The sequence below is a fragment of the Netta rufina genome, assembly GCF_964035555.1.
Source record: "Netta rufina genome assembly, chromosome: 4".
In the NCBI taxonomy this organism is placed as follows: Eukaryota; Metazoa; Chordata; class Aves; order Anseriformes; family Anatidae; genus Netta; species Netta rufina.
This window is the reverse complement of record NC_140127.1, coordinates 24,740,236-24,762,181: the sequence shown is the minus strand read 5'-3', so window position 1 is coordinate 24,762,181 and position 21,946 is coordinate 24,740,236. Positions and strand designations below refer to the sequence as shown.

The window sequence follows — 21,946 nt, the reverse complement described above, 5'->3', positions numbered from 1 at the left end:
ATGTTGGAACATAACAATATATTAAAAACTTAAAAACAGTATATTTTAAACTGAAATATGAAATGAAAAATTATCCTAAAACAAATTGAAAGGCAAATAAAAATTTGTGGGGGCAATTAAAACTTCATATATCCTTGAAAACACAGTGTTTCATTTGCAAAGCTTTACATTTATTACTATATTCATTAAAATCCTGCTGAAAATCAATGCTTATCACTCGAGCAGCAAGGTGCTGATAAGACATCTCAGCACTGTGTATCAAAGTTCAAGGCAGAGCTCTATGAGAGAAGTTACAGAATACTATAATTTGTGACTAATAAAAGTAGTGTGTTTCTTTATCAAGCAGAATATGAGGTAAAGCATGAATTTAAACAAAATCCCATTATTGTAATGATTCATATGACTGTTTTCTGCATCTTACCAGCCAAGTGAACTATTGGCTCCTGGAAGTATATCTTTTCATTACTCTTAATTCTTTTCCTACTTTGGATTTATTCAATTGCCACTTCCTTGTGTATGTATAAACATATGCAGGAAGTTAATATTCCCTTTTGTTCAGTACTGTCTACCAACTCTTCCTAGGAAACATGAAGCAGGAGGAGTCTGGTTGTGTACACAAAAGACTCTCTTTGTCACTTTGTCATTAACTGTGTATTTCCCAAGCAAAAGCTGTCTACTCTCAAACTCTTTTCTTCTTTGAAAGGTGACAGAGAGAGGGCAGAAACTGACTTTCCCAGCTAGTTACATAAATTAATAAACGGAAACCTTTTAGCTTGACATGGGGTATTTTTTTTGAAAATAAATTTATGGCATTACATACTATAAAGAAAATTAGGTTTATGCAGAACAAGTGTCCACAGAAGTCAAACCAATCTGTTGGGTAGTTCAGCAGTAAATCTTTTTCCATAATATTTCAAGATGCATTCCTTGACAGTGAAAGTTTAAAAATGCTTTACAAGAAATTGCAGTTGTCACAGAAGTAATTGCTGTCACTTTACACCTCATCCTGCTTTGCATGAAGTCAACTAAGTGTGATCAAATCCATACCGTGAAGCAGCATTTTAGTTTAAGTATACATATTATTACCCTTTTTAAGTTTTGCACTACCTCTTCAGCTAGGATTTCCCCTTGTTCCCATGCCAATACGTGATTATGAGTTTCTGGCATCCATAGGTCAGACTATGGTACAGAGCATTTAAGAGGCAAGCCATGTAAATGATGTGCACAGGTACCATATGCAAAAAAGATCAAGAAGGGGCTGTATCTTAGTATTAACCAGTCCTACTACAGAACAAATACCTATTAAAACTTTGCTTCTAGTATGTCTATGGCTATAAAACAGTCATAATTAAACTATTTATTACTGTCAACAACAGTTTACTTACCTCATCAGGGTTGGCATTAAAGGTGAGACTGCCCTCATCTAGCTGCATATACAATTTTCTAAAGGAAAATCCTAGAGGTGGATTCTTATTGTATATAGAACAGTGACCCCAAGTGGATTTGCACAACCTATGAAAACAGAATTAGTCTATTATCAAAATTCTTTTCTGTATTTCATATATTTACAGAATCAATGTAGTCAATGTTGCAAAACCAAACACCCAAACAGTAAGAAAAAGGTTGATTATAACGCTTAAAGCCTTTTGCATGTGTATTGCTCAAGTCTTCAATGATATGATGATTTTTTTCTTTTGCAGGTTTTGGTGTATTTGAATGAAATCTCAAAATGCATCCCAGTAGGTGGCTTCATAACGACATCCACATAGCTGGGACCTCTGGAACTCTAGTACCTGAACAGTGGGTAACAAGTGACAAGTTGTTCTCCTGCAGCAGTATCAGAGATTAAAAAGTTGTGTTTATTTTCTTGTGCTCCAGTTTTGCAATGAGTGAGATGCCACATCTGCATCAAATTATCCAACTCATTACTTTCTACCTGTCCTTTTTCCAGTCTTGACCAGTCTGGGTTACGTGATCCAACCCCACCACTCCGTGCACATTTCATCTATACTTTCCATTAGTTCACAGTTTCTTTTCTTTCTATCCCACCCTGACTCTGTATCAGTTTCATCAGTTTCTGTCCCTCATCCCAGTTTCTTTGATGACACCATCTGAACTTCCCTTGAAACATCACTTTGTTTGTTATATAGATTCCTTATTTCAGTTGTGGTTTTGTTTTAAGGCATCTGTTTTGTAAATAATTGACCACAATAGTCAGAATTCAGCAGGTAACTACCGAGAATGTGAAAGAATGGTTTTCAGATCAGGAACCTGAGTCCTATTTGGACTGAGTTCAGAACTACAACCACAGGACTTGCTGAAGTCTAAACTCAAACACATCCAATACAAATGGAATATTAAGAACTAAGATGTTTGCAGATATTATGTGAACTGAGACTTTTATAAATTTGCTAAATAAGGACAGGTTTTCACCACCAAACTTTATGTTTGGAAGGAATATTTGTGAAGATTTCACTGAATATTTATATATATATAAATATATATATAAATATATATTTTTTATATATATATATACACATATATATGTATATATATATATATCAAATATATATAAGAGGTATTTCACAGAACGAAATATTTCTGAGTGAAATACACTTTTTACCTGTATGCTAAGAATATACACTGCATACAATTGTTTAATTAAGAAGCTATAGTATACTTATGCTTTAGTACTGGAAATCTACTTGTGTTTTGTATGGTTTTCATACTAAGGGTCAAAAACAGTACAACCTCCTGAAATGTTAAGACGTGCATAAACTTAGAAGCTTAGCAGGACCTTCACCAGAATTCCTATTTTCTGTCAAGACAACAGTCTCCAACAACAGAACAACTGTGACTAAGAAATAATTGCATTACTCTATTACTGCAGTTCATAAAATATAATAGGAAGGGAAACTGCTTCAAATGCAGATGTGCAAATAAATAGATGACGGAAGGAGAAAACAGAGCACAAATAAAAGAAAATAAACAGGACCTGGAACAATAATCCATTTATTATATTAATACTACTTACTGTCAGTTAAGTTAAGGGGTAAGACTATGTTGTGAAAGAAGACACATTCTGCTGACCATCTACTCTAAGCTAGGTATACTTTCATATGAGTCTTCCCTAGTGTTATAAAACACCAAATATCAAAGATGGTGCTTGTAATTCAATTTTGATCTTATACTATTTTATTTGATAGAATATTCCATTATTTATTTCCTGGACACATAAACAAGCAGAATTACCTCTGCGAGTTATATAAATGCATTTCAGCTGTTGTTCAGCTGCAGAAATTCCATGATATATTTGCAGAAATGACCTTTTATTTCCCTGTTCCTTCTGTCACTGTCTTCCAAATACAAACACTTAGGTTGCTCTAAGATAAGTAAAGTAGATGAGTTCTCATTCCTTTCTCTCTGGAGCTTTAGTTGAATAGATTGGCTTGCTTGAGCTAGATATTTATTTGAAGTTCAGAGAAGTAATAATACAAACAGTTCAGCTGTGTGTTAATACAAAAGGGAAGACAAGTCCATTTTTTTCCCCATGATATAATCAAACAACAGGTTTGTAGTAATACACATATATGCTTACACCAAGCACACTTGTGTGTACAGTAACATCTACTAATACTTGATAGTAATTACAAATCCAGAATAACATTTTAAAACTGTACTCAAGTTTCTCCTTTTAACTTAGCAAAGGTTTTCTAAGGATTGAACAACACAAAGTGCATTTTGAGACAACATTTAAGTTTAATAATTGTTTTTACTATTTCCAGGTAACAATTTTTTGTTTGTTTGTTTTGCTTACCCTTGCCAGAGAAGCTCATCATTAGCAAGATCCTGCCAGACGCACGAAGCTAGACAGAGATCAGTTGCATTCAGGTATGACAAAATGGTAAAACTAAGCTCTGGTGGCAGCATTTCCAAGTTAATGAATCCTTCTTGCTCTTTAGATTTTCTTGTCTTTAATAGATGGTAGATATCAATGCCTCCTTGGGTTTGTTTCCGGTGGCTTGTATTGTTAGAAACATTGTTAGTAGCTATCCTCCTGCCATGTTCTCTGGTAAGATAGCCTTGTCCACTGTACCCTTGCTGTTGCAGTTGCTGGTTCCTAGCAACTCTCCAGAGTCCCTGACCCATCTGCGAGCCTGTTGGACATAAAAATACAAGTTAAATATTCTCAGCTATTTAAAAATATTTGTAAGACAGAGTCAGGTCAGATTAGAAAATTAAAATTGGAAGTTTGTTCTGAATAACAAAAAAGTGACTTTTATCAAAGTTATGCTGACAGTTTATTCTGTCTACAAAGGAGCAACTACAGAAATACTGGAAACAAAAATCATAATAAAAACTAGAAGATTTTTTTCCAAATGTTTCCTTGCTTCAAGAATTACAAAATTAACAAAAAAACTTCTGCAAACAGTATCACTTATTTATGTCTGATGCAAGTTAAGAAGACCCAACCAGCAGAGCATTTGTAATTATCTTTTTCACACTTCCTTTAAATGTAATTAAAAAAGCTTATTTAGAAATACTGAAATGCTATAAAATGTAAGGAAAAATGAAATTGTCCTCAGTATTGGAAAGCACATAAAAATAGGCTGACATTAAGGCAACACTTAACAACTTAGGAATGGCTTTTAGCTACAGTATTTCTAACTTACTTCAGTGATTATATATTAGTAAAGTGAAAAAAGTTTTTGAAAATCCTGAAAACTGTAGGAACCACAGTGACCTACCTAAGCTTTTCTTTTCTTTCTTTTTTTTTTTTTTTTAAAAAGCACTGTGACAAAGAATAAAGAAATAAATTTAAGGCAACACTGAGGTTGAATTCTGAAATCATTGTGACAGTAAGTTCAGTTACTGTGTTGAACAATTCTCCAAAATGTAAGGCCACTGCTTTGAAAGCCTGGAAGTCTTGATTGGAACACAAGGTGGTGTCTATTCCTCTCTTTGCTGTTCCTCTCTACAGCCTTTTCAATGTCTGCATTACGATCTCATATCCCAAACCCTTGAGAGGTACCCCAGAAGTACTTAGACTGAATGTAAGAGACAGGATTAAACGTCACCTCATACAAAAACTCACTGGCTTCTGTATTTACTTATCACAACTTGTACACTGCATCCATTTATTTATTTTTGTCAAACTTGGCTGCAGATTGTAATAAAGACAACAGATCCTCTAAGCTATTCAGGTTCAATGATTTCTGAAAGCCACAATTCAAATTTCAGTAATAACCTGCATTTACTAAGAGGGAAAATTAAAGTATAATATATCACACTAATTCATTATTGGAATATCGTCTGAATCCCATCACAAGTAGTGCGTATATGGTGATACATCTGATGTTCTGGCTTTTGCTACAATGACAGACCACTCCAAGTAATCATAGTAGGAATCTGCAACATCCTGATGCTGGCTTTCGAGAAAGAAACCTGTATGGTCTGTTAGGATCTCACATGCATTTAAAGTTATTTATATTTTACTAGCAGAGGGAATTAAAAATGGGACTTTAAAAGTGTTAAAAGTTGGCAATAGATGGAAACTGTTCTACATATGCAGAAAGAAACAGGCCACAAATAAGGTGAGTGATGAAAATGGAGAAATTACAGAAAATATAGAAAAAAAAAGAGCATAAGCAATGGAAAGCCCTTGGTAATTTGTGCTGATGTTTACACAATCCAGATGTAAATTAAACACGTATTCAAGATAAAGAACTGCCTGCATCTTTAATTGCCCAGCTAGATTAAAATAAGAGGTAGCAACTTTTTTTTTTCTTAAAGCAATATGATTCCCAGAGCTGCAGTTGCTCAGTGCTACTTTTTTCTGTCTTTGAACAGCTAAATCTCTCCAAGGAGAAGGAATGTTAATCCCACAGGAGGATCACCAGTGCTGTTGCAATAAAGTCAAGAGCTATTAAATGAATCAATGTTAGGTGTGCCAGAATTGGCATTTGGGACTACAAGCATAAACCCATCAAGTCTCCTGCCACTCCCAACTCCAGCTGCTGCTTCTATTGCTGGAAAGAGCAGACAGGGTATATTTGTGCAGTAAAGAACGAAGCTCAGAACCAGTTTGTTTGGGTAGGCCACACAAAAGCCAGGAGCTAGGAGGAGACTTTCCTAGGGGATGAAAAGTGCAGATAAAGAAAATTTCTGAGCAAATACAGCCTTTCAAAAAGGGTTACTATCGGTGAACTAGAGGATTCAATTAAGATGGCATTCCTATTTTGCTAGGCAATGTATATAAGCAAGAAAAAATACAACAGCATTCAAATATTAAACATGAAATTTTACATAGTAAGAAATAATAAAATCTATGTGAACTGTGTATGTCAAGTAAGGAGAAAGAAAAGTTCTGCTAGATCTTCTCATTAAGGTAGTTTTTTGTTAGCCAAATTAAGGAATGCATTTTGCTAGTATTTTTGACATCTACTCTGATGTTAGTTTCCATCATTATAGAAAAGCTACATTTCTATATATGTTTGTTAACTGCAAACTGATAAAAGAAGTCTTTCAAAAGCACTAATGATTTGGACATACTTTATATATGTCCATATAAATAAAAGGCCAAAAAAAGTAGCAACAAGAAATTTTCAAGGCTCTGAGGTACATTAGGGATCATATTGTGGCAAATTGCATAACTGTAATATACCAAAAAGACAAGACAGAAAGAACAACAGCAACAACAGCAGTATATGAAACAGACTGTAGGAAGGCTGCACCCAGTGAGTTATCAAGCAAACTTTATGGCGTTTGGTAAAGATCTAGCAATTTTATAATAGCTTTCAAACCTCTTCAAGGTCAGATTATCTTTCTGTTTCGTATACAACACCTGTAAAGAATTTGGTCATGGTTGCAGGGGATCGAGATTTCCTACCTAGGAAATTACATATTCAAATTTCAGTTGCTAGCTTACTGTCTTTACTGCAATACCCAGCTAGCAGTTCCTGTTCACAGAATATGCTCTGTTGAGCAATACTGAGCTAACAAGAGCACTAACACTTGCTGCTGGTTTATCACCCTACACAACGCTAAGCGTGACACATCACTTACAGCACAACCACTTCTAAATTATTTAACACAAAAAAGTGGCTCTGAGACAAAAACAAACAAACAAAACGATCAAGAAACTAGAGCTCTTATAACGTACTCACATACTTACACAAACGATACCACTGCAGAAATATTGTAAACAGGCTTTTAATTGATGCTCTATTCTAAGTACCAACCGAAGAAGTTCAGATGACGGGAAGAGAGACACAACCCAAACCACTCAGAAACGGCTGCTGGAAACTGACAGGCTTTAATGCATGTGCGGCTACCCAGCAGCTGCCATGCTGCATGTCTGTTGGATCGCGTCCCCCTTCCCCTATCAAGCAATCGCCTTTAGCTTTGTGGTAATCCTGGATAAACGCTGTGAGAACTGACTCGTAACACACGATGAGTCAACTCACTGCTATTACACGGCCCTTAGCGCAATCGCACCCAAAAGTATATTTTCCAATTATTTTGAATGTCCATTTTCAACCTCCAGGTTCAGTAAGTCGCTCAAATGTGGGCACCAATCCTCCAATTGACATAACTTTATCTAACAATGGAAACCTTTGGGTGGTTTGAGCACACGAAGTAGGCAGGGAACACAACGTGAAGCATATTATTTATAAGGCGCTGACCCCCATGGCTGTGCCTGCCCCACGCCTGATTTGGATGCACAGGGCAGCACCGAACGGCGTCTCCCTCGCCTCGCCCCCTTACCTGGCTCTCCAAAGCCTGCTCGGAGACCTGAAGACAGGGCGCTGAGCGCTGCCCGCGTTGAACCAGAGGGGCTCGGTGGCTGCCACCCGGCCGGATAACGCCCAGCACAGGGGCCGGGCACAGATCTCCGGGGGGCTCCGTGCAGCGCCCATCAAACCCCGCGGGCAGGGCGCCCCGCAGCAGCCCCTCGGGCACCCCGGCCCCCCCCCGGTCCCTTCTACTCCGGGGGAGGCGACGCCCCCGCGCCCCCATTGGCCCTTCCCGTTTGTCCGCCGCTTCCGATTGGCCGCGCCGCCCGTCCGTCTGCCGCCGGCTGCCCCGCCGAGGGCAGCCCTCCGGGGCCCCTTACCTGTGCGGGCTCGGCTCCCAACCGCCGCCGCGACGAGCCCGCTGCCAGCCGGGGCGGGGGCCGCGCCGGGCAGAGCGGGGCTGGGCAGAGGGAGGAGGCAGGGGGAGCCCGGCAGCCCCTCGGGCGCGCAGGGAGGCCGCCGCCGCCGCCGCCGCGTCTCCTGCCGGGCTGGGGCTGTTGTTGCTGGAAGTGGCGTCACGGCGGAGGGACGCGCTGGAAGCGGAAGCGGCCGTTGGGCCGCGCGGCGGCGGGCGCCTGAGGCGGGCGGTGAGTGCCGGGGCCGCGCCGGGCGGGGCGCGGCGGCCTCCGGAACCCCGGGCGGGGGTCCCGGCCCTGCCCCCGTCGGGAAAGCAGCGCTGCGGGGACGGGGCTGCGCCAGGGGGTTACTGGGCTGAGCACCATGGGGCACAGTAAAAATAATAAAAACAGACGGAGCGTCGTGACTGCAGGCTTGTACTTTTTTTTTTTTGTTTAATTTATTTATTTTTTTTAAGGGAAGTTTGGTCAAGAAGTTCCTTTTTGTCTTTTTGCCTCAGGTTTTTGTAGTATCGAGTAACGAGTTTGTAAGGTGGAGTGCTCGGCTGAGTTCCTTTCCAGTAATGCTAAGCCTAAGGTGTTTGAGGAGTGGCAGAGGGAGCTGGGGTTCTTCGGCCTGGAGAAGAGGGGCCTCAGGGAAGATCCTGTTGCTCTCTACAGGTACCTGAGAGGAAGGTGTGGGGAGCTGTGGGTTGGCCTCCTCTCACAGGTACCTAGTGATAGGACCAGAGGGAATGGCCTCAAGTTACACCAGGGGAGGTTTAGGTTGGAAGTTAGGAGACATTTCTTCTCAGAAAGAGCAGTCAGGTATTGGGATGGGTTGCCCAGGGCCATGATGGAGTCCCCATCCTTGGGGGTGTTCACAAAAAGGCTGGACCTGGTGTGTTTAGGAACATGGTTTAGTGAGTGACATTGGTAGCAGGGGGATGGTTGGACCAGATGATCCTGAAGGTCTTTTCCAACCTTAATGATGCTATAATTCTGTTTTGGTCTTCTGGTTTGTAGTGGTTGAATGCTACCTGTCAGCAAGATAAACTACCTCACAGAATTCTGTATCTTGAGATAATACCTTCATGCATGTGCTGTCTGGCAGTATGTCCTCACTACTTTGCCTGGTAAAACACAAAGTACTGGTTTTCTGGCAGGAAGAGGCATTCCAAAGTCTGCCTGATTCTAGCAGAAAAGCAAATGATAAATTTCTGCTCAAAGGTTTCACAGCTGAAATCATTACTTTTATGCAGGCTTTTGGGGAAATATCATGAAGGATAATGGTAATTATTCTGAAGGATAAATAGCAACTCTCCATTGCCAGTTTTTTAGATCTCTCATGGCAGCTTTTTTTTTTTTTTTTCCAGTCTCCCCAACCTCCACCTGAGAACTTACTAATCAGTACTGCTTGCTTTAAAAGTATAAATTTTCCTGTACTTTGTCCCTTTGAAATAGCTGTTCTGGGTGTTGGTGATCTCCTGCATTGTTGATTCTATTTTGTTGTCATTTTTTTCTTCTTGCAGTCCTCCTTGCAGGATAGTTCTGCAGAGAGAGGCACCTCTTTGTAGTTTGTTTTGTGTCATTAGATGAGTCTGTTCTGTGAAGCAAAGCTCATAATAAAAGCAGGTTTTCAGCTTGAGCGTGACAATGTAGAGGTTGAACTGGACCTCTTGCTCATAGTTCCAGTTAGCTTAGTCCTATCTTGAAGTATCTGGGCAGCCTGTTGCTACACTTCCCCGTGAACAACTTTAAGCATTCTTAATGGATCGTCTAAATAGAGAAGTATTGTCTGATTTGAAACAGCAAAGAAACTTGTTCGCTCATTGATTGATTTAGGAAGTCCTAAATTCTTGATATGCATTCAGATCTCTGTCTTTAAAGATCTGATAGTTGATGGGATTGGGCATTGCTACTTGATCCTGATACTGAAGGAATGAGGAAGATGAGTGGTATTAGTATTGAACCATAGCTCTGTGCTGTATTGTAACACTTTGGAAAGGCCTGTAGAAAAGATGACCTGTTAAATTTCAGTAATAATTCTATTACGTTTAGTAATTTTATTTTATTTTATTTTTTTTTTAAGGGGGAGAGTGTACGATATTACATCTATCTCATAATCTGAAAGAAGAACAGAATTTGGAATAATGGCAACAGGAGACCTAAAAGGAAGTCTAAGAAAAATAGAACAAGGACTTCGCTTGTTAAATTATCCAAGAGATGTAGATTATACAATGTAAGTAGCAGTGTGAATGAATTATGCTAATACGTGATGACAGCAAAATGTGTAAAGAAAATATGTATAAATATTAGCTTTGCATCCAGTGATGAGTAAGCACAAAGGGTATGTCTATGAAAAGTTGAGGTTTGATAAATAGGGACTTTAACTAGAGGTGATAAATAGGGACTTTAACTAGAGGTAGTGCAATTTTGCTCATCTAAGCGATCCTTAGAATAATTCTAACGTCTACCACTATCTTGCTGCTCTTTCTTCTGGTGTTGGTTTTTTTTTTTTTTTTTTTTTTTTCCAGTTCTGTGATTAATCTGTCATCTTCCTTATTTCTTTGTAAGTGCTAGCAAGACTTGCCTCAGGAATTTTCATCATGTAAAAATCACAAACAAGGTGTTCAACGCTGAGCTAGAAATGCTCTTGGGCTTTAGACCTGCGAATGTTAGAATGATATGAGAGGTCACACAAAATCATTGTTTCAAAAGTTTTACAGATAATAATAAGGACTGCTGAATGAGATACGTGGTAAGTTCCTATGACTCAAGATAGCTAGAGGAAAAACTTAAGGAGAAACAGTACAACTTGGGTGTCACATGCTGGCAGTATTAAAACACCTTTCAAGTAAAATGTTTGTAATCATGTAATTAAGGGCTTTTGTATATATTTTTATATATCTCCTGATATATAAAATACTTTTGTTTCTCAACAGGTTAGTGAAGGGTGATCCAACTTCATTTTTACCTATCATCAATTATTGTTTTACATCTTTCTCTACTCAAATAGCAGAACTTCTGGTAAAGTGTGATGTGGAGCTTACAGCAAAGAGCGACTTGCGTTTTATTGAAGCTATTTATAAGGTATCTGTCTTCATATTCCTTGCAAAAGAGACACTATTTTGTGTATGGCCTCATAAAAACTAAACATCTAGTGAGAGTAAAAGTTTTTGGCTGTGAATAGGAACTGCAATTCAGTTAAGATTTAAGATGAGTAGTGACTAAATGTAGGGCAAGTTTTTATTTAGATTTTCCTGAAAATAGGAAAGGATATTGTTCAAATTTTAATTTTAGGACAGTCGTAGAAGCAGTAACATAATTGAGTTTTATTTTAGGTGTGAGGAATATGGAAATATTTGTTGCACAATAGGTTACATAGAGAGAAGTGACCTTAGAAGAAATCATAACCAGCAAAAAAAAACAAAAGTAAAAGTCAGTAATTGTAATAAAGACACAACAAAGAAACAGTTATTTTAAAACATCAGGCCAAATTAATATTAGAAGTCTAGTTCTTAAGAGTTTATAAATTGAAATCAAATCATATTCTTTAGGCTGAATCAAAATAATTTTACATATTCTTAAATATAGACATAAGCATGTTTTATAAATGGAGACTGGATGTATTAACTAGTACTGGCTTATTCATACTAGCTATCCATACGATGATAGCAGAGAATCCTTTACAAAGTCTCTATGTGAGCCTTAGTTAGGCGTCCGACTCATTTGCTGATATCAGTACAAACTGTTACTGTGCATTCACTGTGGAAAGGTTGTTTTTAACTTTTTTTATAATTAACATCTATAATAAAATAATGTTTTAGACTGACATAAATTTTGCAAGTGTGATGTGAACAAAATACTTCTGGAAGAGGTGTATTGAAAATCTAGCCAGAAGAAACAGCTAAGTGTATGTAAACAACCAAATGAAAAAAGGATTCATTCTGAATTGCAGAATGAAAGAAAGATAAGAACCTGAGCATGCTATTTTTACAATAAATTATATGGTGATTTTTGAAAGCAAACTCTATTTTGTTGCAGCTTCTTCGAGATCAATTTCAATATAAACCAGTTTTAACAAAACAGCAGTTTCTTCAGCTTGGCTTTGCAGAGCGAAAAATACAGATTGTTTGTGACATTATCAACTGTGTGGTGAAAAAGCATAAGGAATTAAGTAACTTGAATAAGGTACTAATCAAATGGTAACTTTATTATGAGGTATGTGTCTTCTGACATATTCTTGGTGCTGCAGGTAGAAGGTGAAGATCAGTTTATCTGAAGATGAAGCATTACTGATAGTCAAAGTAGGGGGAAAATTAGTATGAAGTTCACCTAAGATTTTTAGAGTGCTGTTGGGTATACAAAAGATGTGAAACTGACAATGTAGTGTATAAACAAAATAGAATTACTAAAACAAAGATTAATCAAATACTTTAACTTTATGGTAGGTGGTGTATCTTCTATATTTCTCAACATAGTGAATGTTTATGTAACTTTACAGGTAGATTTTAAAAACAAAGCAAAATCCTCTGCTATGTTGAAGCTCTGGTAACATTTAATTAAAACATGAACTTGTGTTTGTGTTTTGGTGGTACGCATCTTAAGTCCGATTATTAATCATGTTTGATGGACATTGTTAAAGTATTTTTATCATTGTATGTTATATTTAAAGGCATCTTGATTTAAAAAAAATAAATCAGTCTTTGTATTTTACAGGAGTTTGTTTCATATGATTTTATAACATCTTCAGAACTTGTATTTATTTCATTTGTCACCTTTGGGAGCATAATTACATACTTTTTTTTGTTCCTGAAGTTTAAGTCTTTCAACTTCTTCAGTCTGGAGAAGAGAAGGCTTTGGAGAGACCTTAGAATAGCCTTCCAGTACCCGGAGGGGACCTACAAGAAAGGAGGAGAGAGGGACTCTTTCACACAGTGTAGTGATAAGACTAGGAGAAATGGTTTTAAACTGAAAGATTAGGATAAAAGATTTAGAATAAAACTAATTACTCTGAGGGTGGTGAGGCAGTGGAACAGGTTGTCTGGAGAAGCTGTGGATGCCCCATCCCTGGAAGTTTGGATGGGGCTTTGGGCAGCTTGATGTAGTGGGAGGTGTCCCTGCCTAGGGGATGGAACTGGGTGATATTTAAGGTTCCTTCCATTCCAAACCTTTGTGATTCTATGAACTTTGTTGCAAGTTGTCATTTACACTTGTGACCAACTTTGTTGCAGCCTTGTGTAGGTGTTACCAGTATAATGCATTCATTCTAAGATCTATTTTTGTCTGTTTATTTAGACAGTGTTGTATTGCAGAGGTTTGAATGTCTTTGTGTGCTGTGCCTGTTAATGACACACCCTCCACCCCCTTTTCAATTTGAAGGTTAAATCCCAAATGAGGAAGAAACTCAGACCTTTAAAGTGTGAAATATGGTCAAACTGTGGTACTGTCCCTGCTGGTCCCAATGGCAGTGCTGTGAATTCCAAACAGGTATGAATGTAGTTGTTATATTGTATGTCTAAATGTTAATCTGATTTATAATCTAATCTCCCAGGCTCTTTCTAGAATATGTGCTTTCACTTAACTTCTAATGTTTGATCACACTAGGTATCTTTTTCAAAATGTGCATGACTGAAATAATAGCTATGTTCTGGTTTTGGCTGAGATAGAGTTAATTTTCTTCACAGTGTCTGGTATGATGTTGTGTTTTGGATTTAGGATGAGAATAATGCTGATAATAAACTGGTGCTTCAGTTGCTGCAGAGCAGTGCTTGCACAGAGCCAAGGACTCTTCAGCACCTCGTGCTGCCCCGCCAATGAGGGGGCTGGGGGCGCACAAGGAACTGGGAGAGGAGGGCAGCTGACCCAAAGTAGTAAAAGGGATGTCCCATACCTCCTGGTATTACGCTGAATGGGGAATACAGGGGAAGTTGGCTGGTGGGGGCTGCCGCCACTTGGAAAGGAGCTAGGCATTAGTTGATGAGCAGTGAGTAGGTGCATTGTGCATCACTTGTTTTGTACATGTTATTATTTATTATGATCACTGTTTCTTTCTTTTTTGTCCTATTAAACTGTCCTTATCTCAACCCATGAGTTTTACATTACCAATTCTTTTCCCCATCCCACTGGGAGGGAGGGAGTGAATGGCTTTGTGGTGCTTAGCTGCCTGCTGGGTTAAACCACAACAAGCTATTACTGAAAAAATTGTTTCTCTTTTACTGAGCAGCTGATCTCACTCTCGATAGTAACAATCTAGTAGTGTTATCTCTTAGTTGCATTATACAAAAAAGGAGGAACAGTAATCAAAATGAAGATGCAATTGGGAAAAAACAACATGCATCCTTTTGGGAGATTGAATTGTGTTTGGCTTGACATTGTGCTGGTTTCAATGTAGGTTTCAAAATACCTTTTACTCTTCGGGTATGTGTGCAAGTATATTGAGAATTCCATTGAAGAAAAGAATGCCAGCTTCACTAAAACATGTAGTAATCTGCAAGTGTTTAGATAGTGCACAAAGCTAGTAATTATGGATTCTTAATCATTAGGTATTTTGTACTGTGAGAGGTAGAGAGCATAAGACTTGGGAAGAAGGGCAGAATTTGTCTTTCGCTCTCTTGGAGGAAAGTATTCAAAGAAAGTGAAACATGTAGCTAATAGGACTACTTTGGCAGTAGCCAAGGAAAAGAGTTCCAAGCTTCCTAGTTCTATTTTTTTTTTTTTCTTTCTGAATGGTATAGAGGTAGTTTTAATGTTGAAACTGTGTTGTTTCATGCCTCCGTTCATACTTTGAAATCTAATAACCTGAGAAATCATTAATGCTTTTTTTATACAATAAGAAAGGCAATTAATGATTTCAGTACTGTACAAGAAATACCAGGGTATTCAGTAGCTATGATAAATTGTGTGAATATTTGTTTTACAATTCTTTCACATGTATGTGATTATTTTTCAAAACTTCAACTGCTATTGCTTTCTATGTTTTGCAGCCAGTTGGGAAAAGTTTATTAGATAAACACCTAGCCTTTTTTTTTTTTGTGATAGATCTTTTTTTTTTCTGTTAAGTGTCTGAGGAATTGCAGTTTCTTGTAATGATCAACACCAATGATTTTTTTTTTGACATGCTCAAAAGGTACCTCAAGTAGAACGGCACTCAGGGAGTGAAGTTAGCGATGACCTTCATCCAGCGCCCCTTTGTTCAGCACCGCTTCATCCACCACCCCTTCCAGACGAGGGAGGTAATGAAGAATTGTGCATAGATGATGATGTTGTGGAAGTTCAATGTGAACAAGTAAGACTTTTTATTTTAGATGTCCACGTGTATTCTTAATATTTCTTATGGGACTTTTCTAAAGAGGGGAGGCTTTAAAAAAGATAGCTGGATTCTTCTTAAATGTAACTACAAACATAAATACATAACAAATGATAGGGGGGGGATAAAAAAAAAGTCAAAGTCTACTGTCTTTACAAGAGACAATTCTGTTAAATTTCTATAAAAGCTTAGTTCTGTGAATGCTGTTAATGACAATTCTAAAAGATTACTTTCTAACGTAGCAGAATGTGGTTGTTGAACATGAGGAAAATTCCACTTAGCTTATTTGATCAAACTATGAATTATGTCTATGTCAAAATCAGAGAATGTGTTCTTATCCGTATTTTCAGGTCATAGAAGATAATTCTCAGATTGAGTTCCTAAGGACCCAGCTTGCTGATTGCCAGGAAAAGCTTCATAAACTAGATTGGATTGAAGATAGGCTACATGCTTTAGAAGAGCGACTGAAAGGAAAGATTACTATAGACGAGAAGGACTGGAATAATTTGTTGAGCCGAGTTTTGCTCCTTGAAACAGAATTACTGGTGCAGTCCAGAAAGGTATATCAACTTCCATTTTTCTTCTATAACAAAAAGGCAGATAAAACTATCAAAATATTTTTTTTTAGTGTTATGTAGACATTACCAGATAACAGAAGTGTTGCCAGACATGGCACTCTCAGCCTGTTTATGCTTTTCTCACCTCCTGATGTATGCCCTTTGCTATTTTTATAGGGGTGATCTTGTATTCAAGTGCTGTTCATGGAGTTGGTGATATTTTTTTCTTTAACTGTGTAGTTCTGTTGCTTTCTCATGCTCTGAAGTAAAGCTCTCCATTGGAAAAGGTTTCCTTTCAGGAACAGCAGGTATAGCTCAGCATATAGGGGGGTTCTTCACAGAGAGGGTGGTTGTACACTGGAACAGGCTCCCCAGGGAAGTGGTCACTGCACCGAGCCTGTCTGAATTTAAGAAGAGATTGGACTGTGCACTTAGTCACATGGTCTGAACTTTTGAGTAGACCTGTGCGGTGTCAAGAGTTGGACTTGATGATCCTTAAGGGTCCCTTCCAACTCAGGATATTCTATGATTCTATGATATTTTCATGAGTAATGACCATGTGTGGTTTTTATTTGTTAGTGAACTTTTAGAAGGAAGCTTTTGTAGACTTGTAATTATACTATATTTTGAAAACATACCATTTCTGTAGTGGAGGATTTCATTATGTCAGGGGTACATTTAAGCTTGCTTTTTTTGGTCCATGTCATCAAATTTTATCTCATACTGGACTGCAATTGTTGTTGCAGTAATCTATGAGGTAGCATTTTTTCCACTGATTCAGCTGAATTCATATCTTTTAATTCTCCACACTGATCTCTAATCATATACATCTGAAAGATTGTCTTCATTCTATATATCTAAAGTTGTCAAAAATAAGTGGTACAATGGAAAATAAAGAGTTAATGGGAAAAGTTAATTCCCTCTTTAGTCCTACTGCTATTTTGAGGCTATCTTGTAAATTTGTAGCCTAACTGATCTTTCTCCATTTTGCTCTTCCCTCCCGTTTTCTTCAGCCTTACTGAAGATGCTCGTTGTATTTTTAAATGTGGCAAGGTACTGTAACTGTGATGTGGCTGTATTTGACATATATGTCAGAGCAAATCAGGTGTTTTCTTACATTGAGACTCTTATTTCTCATGGTATTGAAACACCTTTGTATAAAGGCACACATTACATAATTTCATATATGTGCATGTGTTTTGAGCTGCAGTGACCCATAGCATCAATTTTGCCATTGCATGCTTGATTTCAAAATGTATTTGCATGTGTATCCAAAGGATACTGGGAGAATCTTCTCAGAAGTTGAAAACTTACGAAATACAGTTGATCAGTGTTTCATTTTTCTGTAGTTGTAAGAATGTTGAACTTACTTGTAATCAGGACCTCAGAGTGTATATCTGGTCCTGCAGTATGAAAATGTCGCTAATACTTGTATATAGTGTATAAAGACATTTTAATATTTTTTCCTGTGTTTCTTGAAAGTGTGCTAGTAACAGAAAGTCGTGAAATAGACAAGTGTTCAGACTAAGTGCTAGGATATTTCTGAAGGGTGTAGTTCAGACAGTAATGACTGACATTATCAATTACTTTTTTTTTTTTTTTGCTTAAGAGTTTCAATGGCTACTTTTGACAGCAGAATGGGAAGGCTTGTGATTCAAACTAGTCTTTTTCCTTCATTTCTGTAAATTTGGTTTATTATTACTCTGGTATCATATGTATTGAAGTAGTTCAGATGTCTGGAATACCTGCTGTGAAAATACTTAACACTCAAAAATTTCCAGTGAGATAATTGTATGTCTCTACTAGATGTTACTGTAAGAAATTATCTGCAGAAATAATTTTAATTTTGGTTTTGCTACTTCTTTCAAAGCAAAAGAAGTAGTTTTTACATTAAAAAAAAAAAAGTCTTAAACTGTAACTTTTTTTTTCAACAGTCTCTTGAAAACTGCCAAGAAATAACCCTTTGGTTCAGAGAGTTGCTTCTTCTTTGTTTTTATGAAATTCCATCCAAGTTGTTCTTCGTAGATACAGAAGCAATTCAGAATTACTGCTTTCTTCTTAGTTTTGCATTTTTCAGGGAATTTCTGGCATCTAGCCAACATAGCAGGACCACTCTAAGATCTGTATTGCACTGCTGCCAAAGTAGCAGCAGCTGTGCATTTAACTCTGGGAAAATCTGATAGCTGCCAAATCTGTTCAATGAAAGCAATTGGGCAGAAGCAGTCAGTGCAGATAATCTTTTTTTTTTTTTTTTTTTTTTTTTTTCCTCCTCTGCCTTCTCTTAATTGCAGTTGTCTTCAGCTTGTTCCCACACAACACCTACTAATTCTTCCTCATTTACTTGGATATAATTCCCTGTTAACTGATACAGTTAGTCCAGTATATAAAGTGATATATTTTACTGCAGGGTGAGATTTGAAATTATAATAATAGTTACTGGTTTAAAAAAAAGTCTGTTTTTGAGTTTTTTCCTAAACTTTGAAATTAGGAAATTGCACATATTTGTTGTGAGTAGAACATTGGTTTTGATTCCTTGTTTATGAACAACCTTTTCTAAACTAGATTGAGTGGAACTGAGAATCTTTCTAGAAAATAACGGTCTCATTTAGGAGCCTGAAAAACTAGCTTAAACTAGACTTTTGAGTTCTAACCATTTAATTGAAATGAATTTCAGTTCATCTTTACACTGATTTCTAGGACTTCAGAAGCTGCATTTCCGATTATCAACTGTAAGTGGAAGGTTTGCTTACTTTAAGCTTCACAGCAGCCACCATCAAGATATAACTGTTAGCACAGGCTAAGTACAGTGTAACTGTTCATATCTGTGTAGTGCCAACATACTTGGATTGGTGTAGCACATGCATGCATATTTGGTACTTACGTATAACTTTGTTCAGTCAAAAGATGTCTTAAACAGGATATAAGGCTAAAATGCAGTAAACTTGTATTTCAGAGAGACTTGTCATCAGAGTTCAGCAGTGTATGTCAAGAACGTACTTCTAATACGATTCCAGTTTCTCCTGGTGAGTATTAATGTTTTTGTTTTTTTTAAATTAAGTCATATGCTAAGCACTTCTTGCTGACCTTGGCTAAAACAGTGGTTTTTAACTAGACAGTCAGTTGTGATTTAGAGACCTTTTAATTTAAATGCATGCTTCAGATAAGAAATAAATCTGCTAGCAATTTAATGTTTCTAATTTATTCTTTAGAAGCTGTATTTACTCCAAGTGTTTTAAACTTATTAATGCAAATACATGGCATATTAATTAAGTTGTAAATAACACTCTACCAAAAGTCTCAGATGCAAATTTAAGGTGCTATAGAGTGAAAGCTGTGAAAAGTAATAATGTTGGCTGCACTTCAAAGCAGTTACAATGGTTTGTTTTTTTTTTTTTTTTTTTTTTAAATAAAATTTTCAAGTACAAAATAAATTTGCTGCCACGGGTTTATTATATCTAAAATAGTTGCATGTTTTAAGTTCTATTTACTTATAAAGGGGCTCAGGGAAAACTGAAGTTTTTTGTTCATAATCTGTGCTGAACGTTCTCTCTAGTTTCATCCCTTTTGAAAAAACAGCTATCCTCACTAGCTTTTGCACTGAACTTTCTTATCTTGAATACCACAGCAAAAGCTTTTTTCAGTCTTCAGCTAAATTTTGGAATACACAAGAAGTCAATGAAACAGTGTTAAGTGGGAAGAAAACTAAAAATATTCTCTAGTTCTGAAGTAATTCTTATTTATTAATGGTAGCTTCTTAGCCTATATGTTTCGTCACTTTAATTTGGTCCGTCTCCTCTATGGTGGCTATTATCCTTATAACCATTAGTTAGGAGAGTATTGCATTTCGTATTCTCATTTATTAGGCCTTTTTGTCCCCTTCTGGGATATTAGATAGAGACTGGAAAGGAAACTAAGAATTTACTTCTGTTAATCTGAGTAATTCAGTTTGCTTGGAAATTAGGAAGGCCTCTTTACAGACCTTTTTACAGACTTAAACAAACAAACAAAAACAAACCTTGCCACTTGTTTACTTGCTTTTGTATGTTCAATGATTTATTATTGACACTTGAGGACTTCATAGTCAGCAAGTAGGTTGATGTCTTTAAAAGGTAACCTTTATGTTTTCGGATTTAGAGAATTAATCTGGATTTTCCAAAATATGATCCAGAAAATTGTAGGTTTAAAGGCTGTGCAGCCAGTCTTGATGCTTATATTGAGGATATGCAGTACTCAGAATGCATTTTTTTTGCTTGTAGTGCTCTTCATGAATCGCTACTGTACTGAAGGAACACTTTTTAATTTTAATTGATTAAAATAATACATTTCAAGTACAGAATAGCGTAGCTGAACATGTTCCAGAGTTTTTATCTGTAGATGGTTGCAAGACTAAAAATAAGGACACAAACACTTGTTTTAAGTACTAAATTTTATTTTCCCTGACAATACTATTCTGAATTAAAGAATATCAAAGCCTTCCCAAAGTAGAAGATAGCATGCAGCACCCATTCATCAGAAACAGACCTAAAACTAGTCCAATGAGAGCAGAGCTAGGGAGACAAAAAACTTATTTTTAGCTAAGTAAGTGATGACTTTATATTTTTGCTTATTAAAAGACAGGTTACCTTGCACAAATTAAAAATCATGTTTGAACAGGTGATTCACAATACAAATAATGTGAACATTCTGAAATTACTCTTAATATTCAATCCAGTAATTAAAGTTTAAGTGTTGATTTTACTGTAATCAGGATAAAAGGTAGCCTTCCTAGATAATCTTTTTGGAATTGGTCTTTTGTTATACATAATATACTCCACCTACCCTTGTTTTAAGAAATGAAAAAGAAACTAGTAGCTTTTTTTCCTCTCTAAACAATGCATTCTCTTCTGTTATTACATACTGTAAATCAAGCTATTTGATAGCTGACCTTGCAGTAAGAGAGCAAAAAGGCAAAGGTGACATAAAAATGAGTCTTTCTCAATAGATACAGAAAGGAAGGAGGAGATGCCAGAGAGTCTTCATCAGTCGTCTGGATACAGTTCACTATTATCCACAGACCCATCTCCTAAAGCCATGACCATTAATTCTCATGGTCTGACAGACATTTCAAAGGTAAGTAAAACTGGCAAGTGCTTAGTTGATTTCCTTTGTGGGGTCAAGAGAACAAGTAAGCATTCGTTTTAGTTGTATATACTACTAGTGAAAAACAAGGAAACTATGCAAAACTATGTCTAGGTCTGTCTCATAAAAATCCTTTCGATATGTAAACAGTGCTTAAAGTTACATTTTCTCAATGAATTTTTCAGGTTGAAAGTCCATCTGAAGAATGTTAGCTTTGAAGAGTTCACTAAACTTGTTGCTTTTAAATTGCAGGAGACAACAAGAGAAAGAATGGAAAGGATAAGTAAAATGTAAGTAATAGGAAAGGGCAGCAGGAATTCATTTCCCACGAGGGAGTTGTACTGGACTGGACTAAGGCTTATGGAGAACGTACATATGTGTTCCAAACCTCAAATGTCTCTACATCAGGTGTGGCATTTCCTTATGACTGCACTGGATAATAAATCCACTTACAGTTCTGTATTTTTAGGATGAGTCACTGTTTTGGTTTCTAAAAAGTAATAGAAAGCATTGTTACTAGTACTAACTGGAGATTAAAGAGTGTTTAGAGTTTGATTGACAAGGAATAATATCTTTTGATAGAAGTTTCTGGAATGAGCAACTTTGCCTTTTACTGTATTTTAATAAGCATGTGTGAGTGTGTAAACTTTTTTTTTTTTTTAATTTTCAGAATAGAAGAAACCTCAGAATTGTTGAAAACCTCAAGTAAGGCCTCTGAGAAGACTTGAAAGAACAGGTCTTCAGACCTGGTCTCTCTAGACTTATGGATATCAAAATTAATATGTATGTTTGTACAGCATTAAATTTTTAATATATTGAATTTGTAAT

At 36.9% G+C, this 21,946-nt stretch overlaps 2 protein-coding genes across 4 annotated transcripts in view; one reads left to right on the top strand and one right to left on the bottom strand.

The window, feature by feature from the left end:
* Positions 1–8,368, bottom strand: part of FBXO8 (F-box protein 8) — an 18,921-nt gene extending 10,553 nt beyond the window's left edge. The window contains exons 1-3 of one of the 2 annotated variants that reach the window (XM_084286863.1): positions 8,117–8,368; positions 3,818–4,157; positions 1,386–1,512 (exon numbers count right to left, since the gene is read on the bottom strand). In XM_084286863.1, coding sequence (XP_084142989.1) covers positions 1,386–1,512; positions 3,818–4,149 — 459 coding nt within the window. In that variant the 5' untranslated portion in view covers positions 4,150–4,157; positions 8,117–8,368. Of the gene's footprint in view, positions 1–1,385; positions 1,513–3,817; positions 4,158–7,767; positions 7,868–8,116 lie in introns of those variants that run through there. The other variant, XM_084286862.1, reaches the window with a different exon arrangement.
* Positions 8,300–21,946, top strand: CEP44 (centrosomal protein 44). Of its 2 annotated transcripts, XM_084286860.1 has the most exons (11): positions 8,300–8,383; positions 10,224–10,373; positions 11,077–11,224; positions 12,179–12,325; positions 13,517–13,624; positions 15,264–15,422; positions 15,794–16,003; positions 18,954–19,023; positions 20,982–21,109; positions 21,371–21,408; positions 21,789–21,946. In XM_084286860.1, exons 2-11 carry the CDS (start codon positions 10,285–10,287, stop codon positions 21,844–21,846), a joined length of 1,155 nt encoding a protein of 384 aa, XP_084142986.1. In that variant the 5' UTR covers positions 8,300–8,383; positions 10,224–10,284; the 3' UTR covers positions 21,847–21,946. The 2 variants fall into 2 exon arrangements, with proteins under 2 accessions (XP_084142986.1, XP_084142987.1); XM_084286861.1 differs by lacking the exons at positions 21,371–21,408; positions 21,789–21,946 and adding an exon at positions 21,304–21,348.